This window comes from Numenius arquata, chromosome 9 (genome assembly GCF_964106895.1).
Source record: "Numenius arquata chromosome 9, bNumArq3.hap1.1, whole genome shotgun sequence".
NCBI classification, from domain to species: Eukaryota; Metazoa; Chordata; class Aves; order Charadriiformes; family Scolopacidae; genus Numenius; species Numenius arquata.
In genome coordinates, this window is record NC_133584.1 from 8,551,311 (window position 1) to 8,568,064 (window position 16,754).

A 16,754-nucleotide genomic window follows, 5' to 3' on the forward strand; every position below is an offset into this window, starting at 1 on the left:
GAAATCTCGTGCCAGTTATGATGTTATCAAAGAACTCTTTTATTGCTCAGAGACAGAATTCAAGCTTTGTTTCAAACCACAAACAAAAATATTACAAACGTTGTAGTAATACCATCCTCTGCACTGTAGTTAGTCTCTCAACCCACAGATTTTAAAGCTCTTTAAAACTCCTCTGAAGCTAGAGTGTATTCGTACTAGAAATGCAATAAGCAGTAGCTTTACCATAGTGATTAGGTCATATACAGTGCTTATTTATTAATTACTTGTCATTATATTTTGATAGACTGATGCCCTGGATCAATTTGGTTTTGCTATTACAGCAGTTCATTAATATCCATGACATGGTGTGCTAGAATGTTCACTTATTACCTGCCACAAACCAGCAAAGGGAATTTTCTTTAACATAGTTAGCTTGTCAGATACAAAATCCTGCGATTCTTATCCTCCTGGAGCTTTATCTTCTCAAAATGTTTGTTTCAGTTTGGTTAACTTGTTTACAGTCTTCTACCACAACCTAACTAGGTATTTTTTCACAGTATCTATTTACAGTTTCTGAACACAGATACAGAACAGATTAAAAGTTCAGTTAGTGCCGTGGAGCCTTTGTATGAATTCAGCCTTGTAAAAAGAAACCTCTTCTGTACAATGATGAAACAGAAATGTGGAGCTTTCCAACAGCTGTTCAGAGTACATCAGATCATCTACAGTTTGCTGTTTAATTTTCTGCGGACTCCAACTCTAAAAGGTGAAATTTCTTTCCAAGTCAGAGCAGATCCAGAGCTGGATTACTGTGTAGATAACTAAGCAATACGAGTTCTAGTTATTGCTAATTTTTTGGCTGCTACTGGGAAGATGGGCCCTGTTAGAAGTGAGCTCATAATGAGAGGCTCACTAACACGATAAAGTCAGTACTCTATTTGCACAGAGTGATATCTCTAATTGCTCAGGCCTTCTTATGGTTTGTGTCTGCTTGAGTTAGATTTCTTTTGTGTAGATAAAAAGACTTCTGTAAGAAATCACCTCGGTGCTACAGCACTGTCAGTCTGGAGGGCATCTCCAATGAGATTAATGATGTCTGCCTTAATATAAGAAAACTTTGCATAAATGAGATTATGGTTTCTGCTGAAACCTGCCAACTCTTATTCATTTGCAGTAAATATTATCTTTAATTAAAAGTTTTAAGGTATCTTGTTCCTGAACTAATGAGATCTACAGTGATTTCCCTTAGGAATTAATTTACCTTCTTAATTCTTACTCAATTTGGTGATATGACTATTTAAATCTGATTCAGACTTCAGAGCTTTGTTGAACATTTTCATCTAGAACAAAAGGTCATTTTGCCATATTGACGTTTTGTTGGTATTTATAATTCTCTGTTCTCTCTCGATTCCAAAGATATGTGTTTAGGTTCCTGCCCCAAACATTTTCTACTAACACTTCTTCACGCTGAGCGGCTCTTTTCTGCAGCTATTGCACTTTGGCTTATGTTTTCTGTTCCATCCAGAGTACAAATCAATCATAGTGGCACTGAAAAAAGATCCTGATTGTGATCAACTTATTTAGAATAGTACCCTATGTAAAATATACTATGTGGAAAGCATTTGGTGCAATTGCTGAGAAATACCGAAATATTTCCGCCTTTATATCTGGGTAGTCATCACCTACAGTTTCTCTACAAAGATTATTTTTAATCAGTAGGGATGCTTAACACTTGGAGGTGAAAATTGCATTCCTGCATACATGTTTAAATAGGCAAAGTGCCAGCCAGCAACTGGTTTGTGAGAATGAGTGCCAGAACCCATTTTAAGATTGTACACCAAAGGACAATATTGCTAGCGAGATTTTACAATATGTAATTATTATTAATACATTACAAAGTTCCCTTGTTTTAAAAATAAATATATATTAAAAATTTAAAAGTAACATTAAAAAGATATATCCAGTTTACATATACAAAGATGACACCGAGGAAAAAAATTAATAAATGCTCCTTAGTTCATTCGCAGCAGACTTTACTATTGAAATCTAATCTAAATCATGAGACATCCTCTCAGTCTCTTCCTTGGTACTGAAAGATGCCAGGGCTGACATGAGTCATTTACTGATGAAGTAAATGGAGCAAGGGAGAAGTAAAATTATCTCTTGGTGTTAACCAGAGGCCTTTTTGTTCTTGTCTCTGATGTAATATATAATACCTCTTCAGAAGTACCTTGTCAGCCGTAAGTAGATAAGTCAAACCATATTTTTCGTAAGATGCAATCTGTGGAAGATTAATTCCTGCTTTTTATGGGAAGAAATTTTTGTATTTTACTATTATTCCAAAATTTTCCATTTTCCCACCCAAGAATTTGTGATAGAAAACAATTCTGTGTACACTCTGGGCTCAGTATATAATCAGGACATGTCCTTAAAATCTACTGTTCTGTCTTTGAAGCTGATTTTAAAAAAATTACTATTATACATAGACTGCAGTAGAAACTCATGGCTGCAGGAGATTCCTAACCCTGTACTTGCAGCCCTGGTGGGTAAGAGACATGTTTTGTGGCATCAGCAGAGCGTGTGCTGGGACTGGCTATATATAGAATCGTCACCCACTTCTACAAGTTGTTGATGACCTTCCATTTATAACTTACTCACAGACCAACTTCCTCCCATCACACACAAATTAGAGGATTATCAATAATGTATGAAGTAATAAATAATGCTTGCGTGCTGTTGTCGGGGCAACAAATATCATTTAGACTGCCAGAGAGATCCTCATGTTGTGTCAAGTATATTCAAAGTCTTCCGTATCTGTAAAGCTTCAAAGTAAAAGAATGAGATTTTTTTTTTTTTTGTCTTTCGTTGAGACAGCTGAAAGAAATGGGACAGTATATTCTGTTAGATTCACAGAAACATGAGAGATTGGCTCCCTCGCAAAAATTAGTATTTTATTCGTTTACTTATTTAATAGCTGTTTACAAAATATCAATATAAGCAATGTAGGAATTGCCAGATTGGATTACCTGGTAAGTCTGCCTGGTGTCCAGTGTCCTATTTACGAGTTCCCCGGTTTAGATGTTTCATAAGAAACTGCTAGAAATTGCACAAGAGCTGTGTGCGGCACAGTCTGCCTGTGGCCTGTCGTACCATCGCCAGACAAACTCAGCTCCAAGGCCTGCAGGATAAGCTTTTGTTTCTTCTTAAAAGTATTTGGATGTTACTTTTCAAATCCTCTACACAAGCAATAATCCGCTGGAGAGTTTCTAAGTTTTTGATTTTACTTACATCTTGTAGCAACGAATTCCTGAGTTTAATTTTTCACCACACTAAACAGCACTTCCTTTAATGAGGCCTAATTTTGCAGCCTTTCCCCTCTATCTTCTTTTCTTGTTTTTGTTTAGCAGAGTGAAAACTGAGGCACGTAAATATACACACGTTTTCATTCTTAAAAAAACCCCAACATAACAAAAAAAAACAACAGTCAAGACCTGGCCCCAGTGTGAGCGTTTATCATTGATTCCAGGATTTGATCCAAAAAGAGTATTTGTTTAAATGGGCTCTGTTGCCATCATGTACAGTAACTATTGATTTATAAAAGCTTTGGCAGCGCACGTTGAAGTATTAGGAAGCAAAGGGAGTTTTGTTCCTGAGTTAGCTGCAAATTACTGAAGTATCTCATTTTGCCATTCCCAATGGCCAAATGATCAAAAAATACATGTTGAAGATGCTGAACTTGAACAGTCTTCCGTGAGATGACATATTTATTTCTTAAATCCTGGCAACTTCTCCTCTCTCTGGCACTGGGAGGGAGAGAGAAAAAAAAAAAGTACTCTAGTCTCAGCACCGTGGCATCCACGAGGTGGTGGTTTTTTCTGATGATTGGGGCAAAACCACTTGGCACTTGCGTTGATGGCACTTGGCACTTCAGCTTCCTTCCATCTGGCTGACAGCAACGCGTGCGGGAGGTCGGACAGACTCCTCCACAAACCCATACACCAGGAGAAGAGACTCTGCTCCACCAGGGGCATTGCTCTTGTCACCAGAGATGGTAACAAACTGCTGAGTAAATGCAGCAAACGTATTCCTGGGGCAAAAATCTTTATCAGGTTAATGGTGAAGATTGCCAAAGTTGAGCTCAGAATTTGGCCACGGCCTCAAGCTGTAAAATCAGACCAAGGAAAATGCAAAATGTATAGCAACACGTACCCAGGGCTATAAATCAGCTGAGGCAGCAAGAGCTGCTTGATTTACCCAGGGCCTGCAAGAGCCAATTTCCATAGGAAACCAAAAACCAAGCTTTCCTGCTCCAGCTGGTTTGCACCAGGTGAAGCCAAATTTCTCCACTGTTTACAAGTTGTGACCGCAGTTCGGACCGTACTGTGTTTGTTCAGGTAATTGGACTAATTCAAAAGGTCTTGCCTCCCTTAGGCTCTTTGTCTCTGAAAGTTAATCTTACTAGTTGAGCGGACGTTATTAAAACCATATTTAAATTAGTCCTGCGGAAAACAAGTATATTAATGCACAAGTTATCACAACACGGGGTTTATACAGCTCAGAATACGGCTAGTTTCATAGGTAAAGCAAGAATTAATTGTCAGTTTTAATTGTCAAGAAGAGTTTTCACTGTTCACCTAAAGAAGAAGAACCCCAGCTTTTATTACACAATTAATTTTTTAATTACATGTTGCAGCCGCCAACTTCCAAAAGCGTAGGAAAACGTTTAGCTCTCTTTGCCTAACTATTGAGAACCAGCACGGTAGATTAAAAATAGGCCCTTTTTTTTTTTCTGAGCGGTTTTGGAAAAAGGCTGGTAGCGGAGGAGGCGGGGGCTGAGCTGTGCTGCCGAGCAATGTCAGGGGCAAGGTTGAAGGTAATTTGAGAGGACTCAGACAATCAGCGCTCAATCCCCAGTCAGTTCTGTAAGGCTCAGCAGTTACTATTTAAATTTAAAATGTATTGGCATAAATGAGGTATCCTTACTTCTTACAGTTAAGTTCTTTTACAGGTAGGCCTAAAGATGCAGTGCAATTTCCAGAGGCTTAAGCGTATTTTTAGTGGAAGTGGCCTTTTGACAGTGTTGTTACAGAACTGATTACATTCCATCTGCGATGCCGGCCCCGTGCCGTCTTTTGCAAAAGCAGTTTGTTATAAATTGTTCGTAAATGTCAGATAAAAGCATCGTTCTGCTGCAAGCAACTAGAGGTAGACATGTCATAACATTTACATTAATATTTTATTCAAATATATATTCAATTCACATAGTTGCCCCACTCTGTAACTTGTATGAATACTGAAATAAGACAACAATAATTTATAAAAAAAAATACTCTGAAATTGACTGGAAAAGTATCCAAAAATGCCATTTGACATTTTTACAAATGTTAGCTGTACTTAGCTTCCATTAATAGTAATTAACAAGATTTGTTTATGCTTTCCTTTCAGAACTGTAACATGGAAATCCAGCCACTGCCTCCAGAGATGTGGAGGCCGGCAGCGTCCCGGGAAGGTGGCCGTCCCTCCCGTTACCCCTGACGTGCCAGGACCAGCCATGCTGGGGAGCCTGGGGCAACACGGACCCCGGCAGCCAGTTCTGCTGATGTGGGAGGGGAAGAGTCCACTTCTCCTTCCTATAAACTCCCCCAGAGACTGCGCCACCTAGATGGTAAATATTTGGAGCTTACCTTTTCAGGCAGTATTTTTTATTTGAAAAGACGTAGATTCTAAGGCAACAGAGAACTATGAGAGAAACTTCTCTGTCTTGTCACCCTAACTTTAGCTCTGGTTAGGAAATAAAAGGGCAAATTTAGACTCCTTGCAGCTCATTTCTATGGCCTTTCTAGACAGCCACTGATGTTCAGTGTGACGCTGCTCTGGGACGGCAGAGACATCTAGTGGGAATGAGATTTTCACAGCCGCAGCTCAGCAGATACGACGCCTTTTAAACTACAGCCTTTTCAAAATAGCACATTGAAAACATGATGCCCAAGGGCCAAAAGGCTTCTCCTGTCATTACTGTCCCTCACACCACACAGCCCCAGTCCACGTTGTACTTCTGAAGAAGCAAAGCTATAGCCAAGTAGCCTATTTATTTTCACCTGAGTTTAAATCATGGCATAACTGTCTCCAGCTGACGAGGGGAACACCTTGATGGGGGGAGCCTGGCTGGAATCACAGCTCAGCACTGGTTTTAGCACTCAGCTCCCTCCTTCCCTCCCTGGGCTGAGCTTCATCCTCTGCTTCCTTCCAGAAAGAGTAGACGTCTCATGTCACATCTCACCCCAGAGTGGCAATTCCAGAGTGACTCAGTGTCTAAGTCTTGCTCCCCAGCGTCACATAATCCGGCTCAGGCGCTGTTGCTCTTTTTCCCTAGGGCTTAGCAAAGGAGTAAAACAAGGAGGGAGGAAAAAAGAGAGTAGGCAATGCTGCACTAAGTCAAAATTACAAATGGTGAATATTTTAAATTCTGGAGTAATTACTTATAGCATTACTTTTTCTCACTGCCGCAAGCTGCAGAGTCTCTACAGCCCTGTGTCGTATGTGGATTAAGTCATGGGTTCAAGCTGATCTCTCCTGAAACAGGTTTCTCGAGTTCAAGGATCTCCACTAAAAATAACTTGCTTCTTGTAACTTGACAAATGGAAAACTGTAATCATCAAGAAGGTTGGTTTTGGGTTACTGATGGGAAAACGGCCTTCAGGATCATCCAGTCCTGCCTATATCAGAGCGACTGAAGCAGAAGTAGCAAAATTTGATCTCCTGGCTGGCAGTGTTTTCTTTGATACCATTATTTTAGTAGCAAAAATCTTCCTGAAATGATGTAACAATAATTGTCATTTAAAAACTAAACACAGCTCCTTTTCAAGCAATTATCATCATAAAAAAATTTTTCAAGCAATTATCATCATCATTATCATCTACCATTGTAGAGATGCTGGATGACTCAAGAAATCAGAAGGGGCTAGTGAACATTTTACCTAAAAATTATCAAATCAAAATCAGCCTGGTTTGATCTTAATTGGCGGTGGCTGTTCAGCAGGCTAAGTGAAATGAGTTTGCTAATGTAATTTCTAGGGGTAGAGGTCTTTGCTGACGACCAGAACTCTGGATGGCTCAAGTTACAGCATTATCTTTTCACTCCTGCACACCCTTCGCTTGAGTCGGATTTAAGGTAGTTTGGCCTTAGGAGGAACTTTGTGTTAGAGCTGATGGTATCAGAGATACCCTGGCACGAGTCCTGAGTGACAACCCCCTGTCACTGCTGGCTGTGCAGGCTGCACCTCCTGCACGGCTCAAACCCCCGTGTTTTACTTGAAAAAAGAGCAAACAGCCGTTTCATTCCCTTTCGTAATCGGGAATCCGTTCCTTTTCACTAGGAGCACAGAGCAAAGTGGAAAATATGACAAAAAATAAACTCTCCATAGGCAAGAGTCCTAAATGCTAAATGTGAGAACACTGGAAGACCTTAGAAGCAAAAAACCTAAGAAAGTAGGATGCGTTTCAGTGTTTCTATGCATAATTATTATCGAAAGGTGTCACTTTTTTGGATCAGGAAAAGTCTGGGTTGGGAGTCAGCAGTGCATTTTCCCAGGTTAATGGTGATTAATTTCCATATGTTGATATGGGTTTCATGTCCATGTTACGACATAGTTAATTAGATTTGTATCTGGCTGATGAGGTAACACATGTTATCTTTTTCTCAAGCAAAAGGGCCCCACACATGGAATGGTGGAACGCATAGATTTGGCTACAACCCATTTATAATGTGTCAAAAATCTCATAAAATAATTTTAATCGGTAAGTTTGTCGAAATTCTCTTTAGTTGTGCATAGCTGGTTACAGAGTGAAGTTGTTTTGTGATGTTGCTGCCTTCTTCCATATTTCATTTCTGATACTCAAACATCTGCCTGCCTTTGACAGGAAAATGAATAATTTATCACAGGATGCTGTTCAAGTAAAAGCAAAATAAAGGAAATAGTTTGCACAACTTGAATCAAGAGTGCTGCAGTCTAAACATTTACACTTACAACCCCATGGGTTGGCTTTATGCAACCTTTTATTTTACTCTACAAGAGCAAACGCTGAAGGTTTAAGCTGTGGAATCAGCGAGGGCAGGTTCTCGGCAGGGCAGGGCACTGATCCAGTGTCCCTTCGACAGGGCTCAGCTCCAGAAAGCACCGAGTCTCGCTGCAAATGGATCTTGCAAAAATGCCACTCACGTCTCAACGATCCGTGTTTTGAATATTCAGCTTAGCCCTGCCCAGCCAGGGATCCACGGCAAGATTCAAACTCGCTTGCAAAACACAACACCCAGCATTGCTAAGGTCGATAGTCGGCTCCGCGTGGGCAGTCACCTCCAGGACACACACTTGGGCTCATCACTGACTTGTTTTAGGCGTCTTCGGGAATCTGTATCGCATGAACTTGCAGGTTTGTAACAACAAGGACAGTATGTTTTCTAATTTGTAACAGATAGCATCTAGGTAAAAACTCCATCTCCACAATTCCTTCATCTCCCAAAACCAGTAACTTCAGAAATTTCATGTTTGCATCATGAATGTTCAAAGAAAGGATTGAGAGAGGGTGACAGAATATAGGGCCTAAACCAGAAAAGCCCGCTTCTTAAATCAACTGTTTCCACAGAGACACCGGGGCAATAAACAAGTTTTGTATTTCATGAAAGCTACCGAGCTCTGAACAATTATTTATTGGTTATTATCACTCATCTGCAAGTGGAACTATAAAAATCAACTTTATCGTGATTTGCTCCATGTTTCAAATTATGTTTGGCATATTTCAGTATGTATTTCTATTCAGTTCAGATTATCTAAATGCTATTTCCATTTTTGTTTCAGATCTTTCTCACAATTCCCCTCCAGCTTGGACTTGCTGGACAAATTCAGGTTTTGATTGATAAGCAATAGTAGGTACACTCTATTGTTACTAAGTCTTACTTACTTATAACAGAACAGTCTGTAAAATTTTTTAATATCCTATAAGGTTGTGAATTACATAAAAGGAATCATTTTGCAATAAAAACACCAAAATTATCCACCATAATGTGTGAAAAAGAGGAATTTACACCTGCACCTTACATGGAGATCAAATAACTTTTATTTACTATGAAAGAAACACAGAAGGAGATTAGAAAACAGAGCAATGACAAATATTTACCATTTGAAAATGCTGAAATGAAACAAGGGAAACAATTTTTTGTCCACTTTTTGTTGCAGACAAGGTAGTCTGGAAACCCAGATAGTAATTTTAATGCAGGACCAAGTAAAACTAACACTGTTCACAAAGAAAAAGTAAAAATGTGTTAGAATGCAGATTTAATACATTTTCCTTTTCCATCAGTCAACTAAAAAAAAGTAAGACAACCAAAGTGCACTTCCAGAATGACCCTCTTTTTTTTTCTGCCACAGATCTGAGAACAAGGAAAAGTAACACTAAATGAATTTCCCCACTCACCCAGGAAAGCCGATGCGGGTAATTTCCAATGAGGTATGTCCGGAGGTGGGGGGCTCAGTTTAGTCATCTACTTATTTAATAGTTTTCTCACTGCTTTGCTGGATACCTCAGAAGAAATACTTTTGTATTTTGTTTGATCTCTGGCATTTAGTTGGATGATGGACAGATTTTTTTTGTAAGTATACTCAGGATAAATTTGATATGTTCAAATAGGTCTAATCTTTTATTGTTTTTAAAGTCAAACCTGGACAAACAGAAGCTTCGTAGACTGGAAACAGTCCCTCTATACAGAAAGAGGTATGTCATTAGTCTTGTTCAACAAAGGTCTGTACTACTACATGCAATAGTATTTATTTCCCTTTAATAATATTGATTTATTATTTCCCATTAAGAGTTCATAGAAAGCTATCTTTTCCAGATTATCAAACATTTTAATGGGCTTAAAATTGCTCAGAAAGTGGTGTTTCTTGAAACCTGATGAAAACTTTACAAATATGTTTAAAAGGATAACGTAACTTTTTCTTTACATCTACTCCCAGAAGCTGACAGTAGTGGGTAGATGTTGAAGGAAATGTAAAACATTTCCTTCCACTGCAGCCCACCCGAAGCGAGCAACCAGGCTGAGGCTGGAGCAGGCGGATGAAGGCATTAATTTAGAAGAGCCCCTCAGCAAGGAGACTGTGCACAGATGTTTGGGATTCAAAAGCTGCTCCCGTAACGCAGAACGGAAGGAAGAAGAGATAACAGCGATATCATTTGCCCCAAATCCTCCTCCAGCTGCAGAGGATGTAATGGCCCAGGGTGGTATCACTTGTACTCTACTGTCTGAGTGCTGGTAAATCTGCACTTTCTTTGACAGTCTTATTTTTTCATTTATCTTTAAACTGCTACATGGTTATATATCTATTTTGGATTGGAAGGTATAACATTACGTCTCCTTGGGCTGTCAGGTTTTTTGCACCCCAGAGGAATTCAGTACAAAAAAAGAAAATTACACTGCTCTGATAGCCTTCCCATCTCCAGCGGGTAGCTCAGCGATACAGGTCACCCAGCAATGAGTTCAGGAAAATAAACGGAGGATAGAACATTCTTGTTTATTCAGATGAAATATTTATTCTCTGTACAACTCATACTGAGTATTAAAATCCCCTCAAAAGAGAAAAAGAAAACAACTTAATGGTAGGATTTCTTAGCATTCACGGAGAACCAGTATGGGATGGTCACCGCAGTTTGCTCAGGCCACTGGACTGCCCATCAGCCTTTCTTGCCGAAGAGCAATCAGTCGCTGAAACCACTTCTCTTCTGCTTCTGCCTTCTCGATAAACAGCTAAGAGACAAAGGGGAGAGGAAGAAAAGCAGAGACAACTCATTAACTTTCTCTTTCTTTGTTCCAATCTGTTGAAATATGTGCCGACTTTTTCAGTGCCCAAAGCAAATTTCAGTGCCCAAAGCAAAAGCCCAGCTGCACAGGGGTGTTAAAATTCAGAGGTGGTATAAATACATTAGTAAAAGTAGAGACTTTCAATAATTGGAAAGCCAAGATGTTCCAATTTCAGTCTCCTCCTTAAACAGCAAGTTCGTCATATCATACAGGTCTTGATCTTTGTTTGCTATGTTCATCATACACAACTGTTTGTTTACTTCAAGTAGTTTTTAACTTGCTAATTCTTAAAAAACCCTCTACTGTAAGTATTCCTATTTCCAATTACAAGTGCTCACAAAGGAATTTGCATAAGTCTAACCACAATGATTTAAAATTTTCCTAAGTTTGTCATGTACTTAACGCTTGATGATTTGGCAAAGTGGGCAAGTTCTGAGTCTTCTACCAGGTTTCCAACCACACAAACCAAAAGCAATCGTTCCTGAATTTTTGTTGAACAGGAATTTTAATATGAACAGGATCTTAAATTCCCCTGCATTAAATTACTTTGATATAAAATTTGTTTGCAACTCTAAAACAAATCTAAAAAACTCTAAACCTACATCACTGGTGAACTATTTCTTTTGTAATTATTCTCTGTTGGATGATGTGAGGAGTGTGATCCTCTTTGAGCCAATGAGCGACCCATTAGTTAACGGTCTTCAGACCACAGATGATTTGATGAGCAGCACAGCAAAATGGTCGTTAGGTCACACGAACCCACTCTCATTCGATGGGCTGTGTTGTTCGAAAGATGAATTAAATATTGGCACACTTACATTTGGATGTGCTAAAGAATTATCATCTTGGTATTTGATGGCAGTAGGAATATTGGCAGGTGGTGGTTCTTTTTCAGGAGCAGATGCATCAGCAGTTCCTGCTCCGATAGTTACAGGTTCATACTGTAGCTCAGCAGGCTCTACTGACTAAAAAGAAACACACACATCTGAGTATCTCATCCTCAAACCCCCAAGTGTGGCAGTACCTTAACCGAGCATTCAGCTTTCTTCCCATTGCAACAGGTGCCCATGGAAGGATCCTCATGCAAATACTTCTCAGCGTGCTTGGTGGGATACACTGGACATGGACTAATGTCCAGACTAAACACATGAAGTGGGAAAAAAGGTATTGCCAAAAGCAATGAGAGAGCTTGGAGAACAGCAGAATTAGGGTTTTGGATCACTTTCTGAAGAAGCTGCATGAACTTCTCAGAGATTTCTGAAAAGGCAAGCAAATGCGTGTTCTGGGGGAAACAAATGGTGATAATTCAAAACAGCTCACCATTAGATGTGAAAACTCAACCAGCCTTTGCTTGCCTGCTCCCAAAGACAAAAGCATCCCAGTTCCCTAGAAAACTTGGCAGCCAAAATGTAGGTAAAATTCTGAAACCTGGATGTCTCACGTGAGGTTTTTGGAAAGCTGTCTGAAAACAGTGCCGTTTTGTTTCAGGGAGGAAGTACGGTCTTGAAGTCTGACTTCAGTTAAGAAGAATTAAAAATACTGATCTTTACCTTTTAATTACAATGTAAATGTTTGATTACTTTTGGATTTCAATTCTTTTGCTTTTCCTAAGAAAAAAAATCTTCATTTTTAATATGATTTTAAAAGAATTTTTAAAAATCGGAGTTGGTCAGCATAGGTAGAATATACTGTCAAAACAGCTGATTTAATTGAAATTCTTACACATTCAAATGTATCCTTCCTTGAACTCCACACCACCTACACAGGAGAGTCGCTGGCGGGATTTAGGATTGTTAACATTGATGCTTTTTCATCAATGGAAACTCTATTAATAGCGCAGCTTCCACCTGACTTTGAAAGGATTATGCACCAAGAAAGGATATTGAAAACTTACCTTTTTGACTTCTTTACTTGATCTGAATGTCTGTGGAACAAAGGAGTCACTTTCAATAGCTTCAATTTCCTTTACTCGTTTCACTTGCTCCACTAGGGTGGCTTGGTCTACAAAGAGAAGGTGTAATGTCAGGATACATTAGTGTAAGCCTATGATAAATGCCGTGTCTAAGCAATGCCTTGAATATATTTTACAACAGTACATACCAGAAAAAAAAAAAAGTAATGCAGCCTAAAATACTTTTTTACAAAGAAATACTTTCTCCTTTAGTAAAAATTACAACAGTGAGTTGGCCATTATTGTTCAACATATGATATCATTCCAGATGTTAACTTAAGAATTTGCCAGAGATGTCCTTGCAGGATAACTGCTGGATTTATGGCACGAGGATTTCCTGGAGAAGTTAAGGATTTGGTGATAGTGCAGACAACTCAGTGGAGTATCATCTGTATGTAGCAGTAAAACTGCTTCTGCTTGTACGGAGGTGACTTTGGCTTCTGCTGCAGATGTCCCAAGAGATGTGCCATCATCTTCACGGCAAGCTAAGTGATTAGTTTGGCAGTAAGAGTTACATCGTTAGGTGAATTTGACAAAAAAAAAAAAAAATTAGAATTTGGTAATAAAATATTCCTAACATACACACTAAATATTCTGTGCTCATATGATTTGTAGGTGACAGATTTTCAGTTATTTAATGAAACGAACAAAATTGCTTCTTTGTTGTACTGTGAGGTCTTGCAACGCACATGTATTTCACAAGATATTTTTGAATCCCAGGCTGAGATTTTATATTGATGAAGCGAATGCAGCTCCCAGCGAGGTTATGGCGAAAAAGAGCAGCTCCTGCCAACCTTGGTATGAGCTGCGCTAAACACACAACTGGGCTGCTGTTGGGTGGGCTTTGCTCATTGCTTCTCCGCTCAACCAGACAATCTTCTGGATAGATGAGACTGGTAGGAAGCTCAAAGCATCGTGCACAGGCTCATCTGGTGCAAACTCTCCTCTAACATTTGTTTTTAAAAGGTTTTGTACTGGTGGGCTTGATGAGCTCATGAGTCACAGCATCATGCTCTCGAGCAACAAAGGAGATTGCCAAAAAGTTGAGGATAAAGCAGCTTAGGATAAAACTGCTGTTTTTTCAGGTACCTGAAGTTTGATCAAAAAATTCATGAGTACTCAAGAATATTTTAAACTTTATATAAAATGCAAATTTAAACAAAAGAGCAATTGTAATTATATATTTGTAGTACATACATATGTATGTATAGAAGATTAAATTTCTTGTTCTAAAGAAACCAAAGTATATTTGAAGTCATAAAAGTCCTTCCAGACCAAAAGAGCTTGCAGAATTATTCAGAAACTTGGAAGTACCCAATTGTTTCCCTGTATACAAAATTCTAAATCCAAATTCACGTAGATATACACATACACTGCAAAATACTTTCTCTTTTGCACAAGAAAAAAAGAAATGCAAAGTCTGTAATGACTAACCACTGAAAACTCATTTCAGTCTATTAATGACAAGTAAGTGGAGCTTCAGGTGAGCCAATAAACTAATGGCAGCGCAGAAACACTCCTGGAATGGACATGCCCACACCAAATTAACAACCTCATTTTTTATCAACAGGTTGTACCGCAAAACTGTTTTATTTTCAGGCAGTATGACTAGTTCATTACGGAACATCTGACACAAAAGTATTTGCTTTACTGTCTGTTTCATTTTCTGCTTCTCCTGATTCACAGTTCAGTTAATTTTCCTTATCTACTTCTGTATCTAACTGCAGTGACAAACAAATCTAGGATTCTGCTAACTGCAGGCTTTGGATTACAATTTTAACCAATTTATCTTCATCTTATTTACTTATGAAAACTGTTTTCTGCCCTACTAGAGAGAGTAAATCATAGTTCATCAAGCTCTTGGGTAGATCCCAGTCTGCGGATAAATAAAGGAGTGGTACGTGTCCCTGGCAGTCACAGTGTTAAAACCAGGGATCAGAGAAAGGCAGGTGAATGTAGATTTAAAATCAGTTACTCAACTCTTATTTCAGAAAAACCTTTGGTCAGTTCCCAGCCCGTTACGGTATCTTACATGAATCTTACACAAACCTATAGAAATGACAAATTATTAAGGGGGCAAAAATCACTAAATGTTTAGAATTACATCAGTGACATTAACTTGGGGAAAATGGACTGGAGGAAGCATAACCCATTAGCGCATGATTTTTTTGACAAACACATTATTGGTAGATAAAACGACTTCCATATGTTGTTTGTCAGATGTCAGTAGAAAGGATATGTATTTCATAGTAAAATCAAAAATAATGGAGTCAGAAAGCTAAGAGGCTACAGACAAAAAAAAAAAAATCAATACTAACTCATTGCCCAGCAAGTCATTTTACCGTGTTATAGTGAAAAAAATAGACTAAATCTTGTATTAGGGCTTGTTGAGGCTGTGTTTTTTATAGAAGCAGCACAATTCCCGTTCCTGTCACCACCCTCCCCACTGATGCGCGGCCAGAGAACCCCCCCGGGAACCAGGGGGAGCCGGGGGCAGCCTGTGCCCGGCCCAGCCCCACCAAAGATTTGACGCTTCCCATTTGTATTTACATCTATTTACATCTTCCCATATATAGAGAAATATATATATACCTATACACACATCTCTTATAGCTGCTGTTTTCATATTGAATTAGTCTGTATTAGCAATAAGTTGAAATACCACTTTAGAAATAAAATGTGTATTAATCCTTTAGATGCCATCCAAAAATTTCACACACATGATAATCAGAAACATCAGAGAATCAGATAAAAGAAAAAGTAACTTTCCTGCAAGCTCTGTGTAAAATATTCCCATTTCTTTGCTTATTTCTAAAGACAAAACTGGTTATGAAGCCCACCAAGAATTTAGCAACCATTGAAACAGAAGCATTAAATGACTAATAGTATCTTGTGAATGACCCATTAAATAAAAACATATTTTAAATATTTCTCATATAATCTTTAGGTGTGAAATGTAATGCTTGCTGGATTCATTGCTCACCTACGATCCTGCCAATGAAAATGAACCCGTGCCTTTACCTAAAGAGTTTTCTTTCAAGTGGCTCTAACTTAAGAATCAAAGCAATGACATAATAAACCTAAAATATTCCTCAGAATATATGTTTCTTCATATGTTCTTCTCCATGTTTATTTGACCATATTTGACCAATCCTGTTAAATTATATTTAACAGGATATAGCTGGTTAATTTAACTGACCCATTTAAAATATAATACATATTAAGTAATACGCTTGGAAATACTTTCAGAAACTGCCCCCAAACCCCCCGTGGCAGCAGGGTTGGAACTACATGATCCTTAAGGTCCCTTCCAACCCAAACTATTATGTGAAGAAGATGCTATTTTTTCTCTCTTTTGTTCATGAGTTGAGGATTAAAAGAAGAAAACACAAATAGACACCAGACTAAACAAACCAACTAAAGAGGAAAATATTTTCCCCTTCATCCCATTTTATTTAGGGTTCGCTGAGATGATACTGCCTAATTTTTACACAACTGTGTATATATATATATACACATATAACTGTATGGATACAGTAACAACTGCGTTATAGAACTCTATGGTTTTTCACTAGAAATGTGGTTTTTCACATGCCCGGTGCTATTTAATTGCTTCCTGTTTTTACTTAAGCTGCGCAAACTGACACATCAAAGAAAAATGAAGTTTTCATCCAGCCAATTTGCAGCGGAAGAGACAAAAACCTACATGGCTTTGAGACATAATGTCTTCTACAATGCATCCCACTGAAATATTTATATTAAACAAAATGAAAGCACGAGGAGGAGGGAAAATCCAGCAGGACAGGTGGGATTCACTTCATTTTTGTCACCTCTAGACTTTATAAAACTTGTAAATCTGTTTCGGGGGGTTTCTAATCTTTCGAAACCCTCAAATCTTTTATCTGTGCAGGAGGCAATTAGCAACGGCTAATGAGGGCTGTCCCCTGACACAGGCGTGCACGGGAGCCGGCA

At 38.7% G+C, this 16,754-nt stretch overlaps 1 protein-coding gene across 1 annotated transcript in view; it reads right to left on the reverse strand.

Moving 5' to 3' along the window:
• Positions 1-9,076: 9,076 nt before the first annotated feature.
• The window catches only part of RSRC1 (arginine and serine rich coiled-coil 1), a 169,224-nt gene continuing 161,546 nt past the window's right edge, over positions 9,077-16,754 (reverse strand). The window contains exons 8-10 of the mRNA XM_074153424.1: positions 12,726-12,832; positions 11,650-11,796; positions 9,077-10,777 (exon numbers count right to left, since the gene is read on the reverse strand). Coding sequence (XP_074009525.1) covers positions 10,685-10,777; positions 11,650-11,796; positions 12,726-12,832 — 347 coding nt within the window. The 3' untranslated portion in view covers positions 9,077-10,684. The remainder of the gene's footprint in view (positions 10,778-11,649; positions 11,797-12,725; positions 12,833-16,754) is intronic.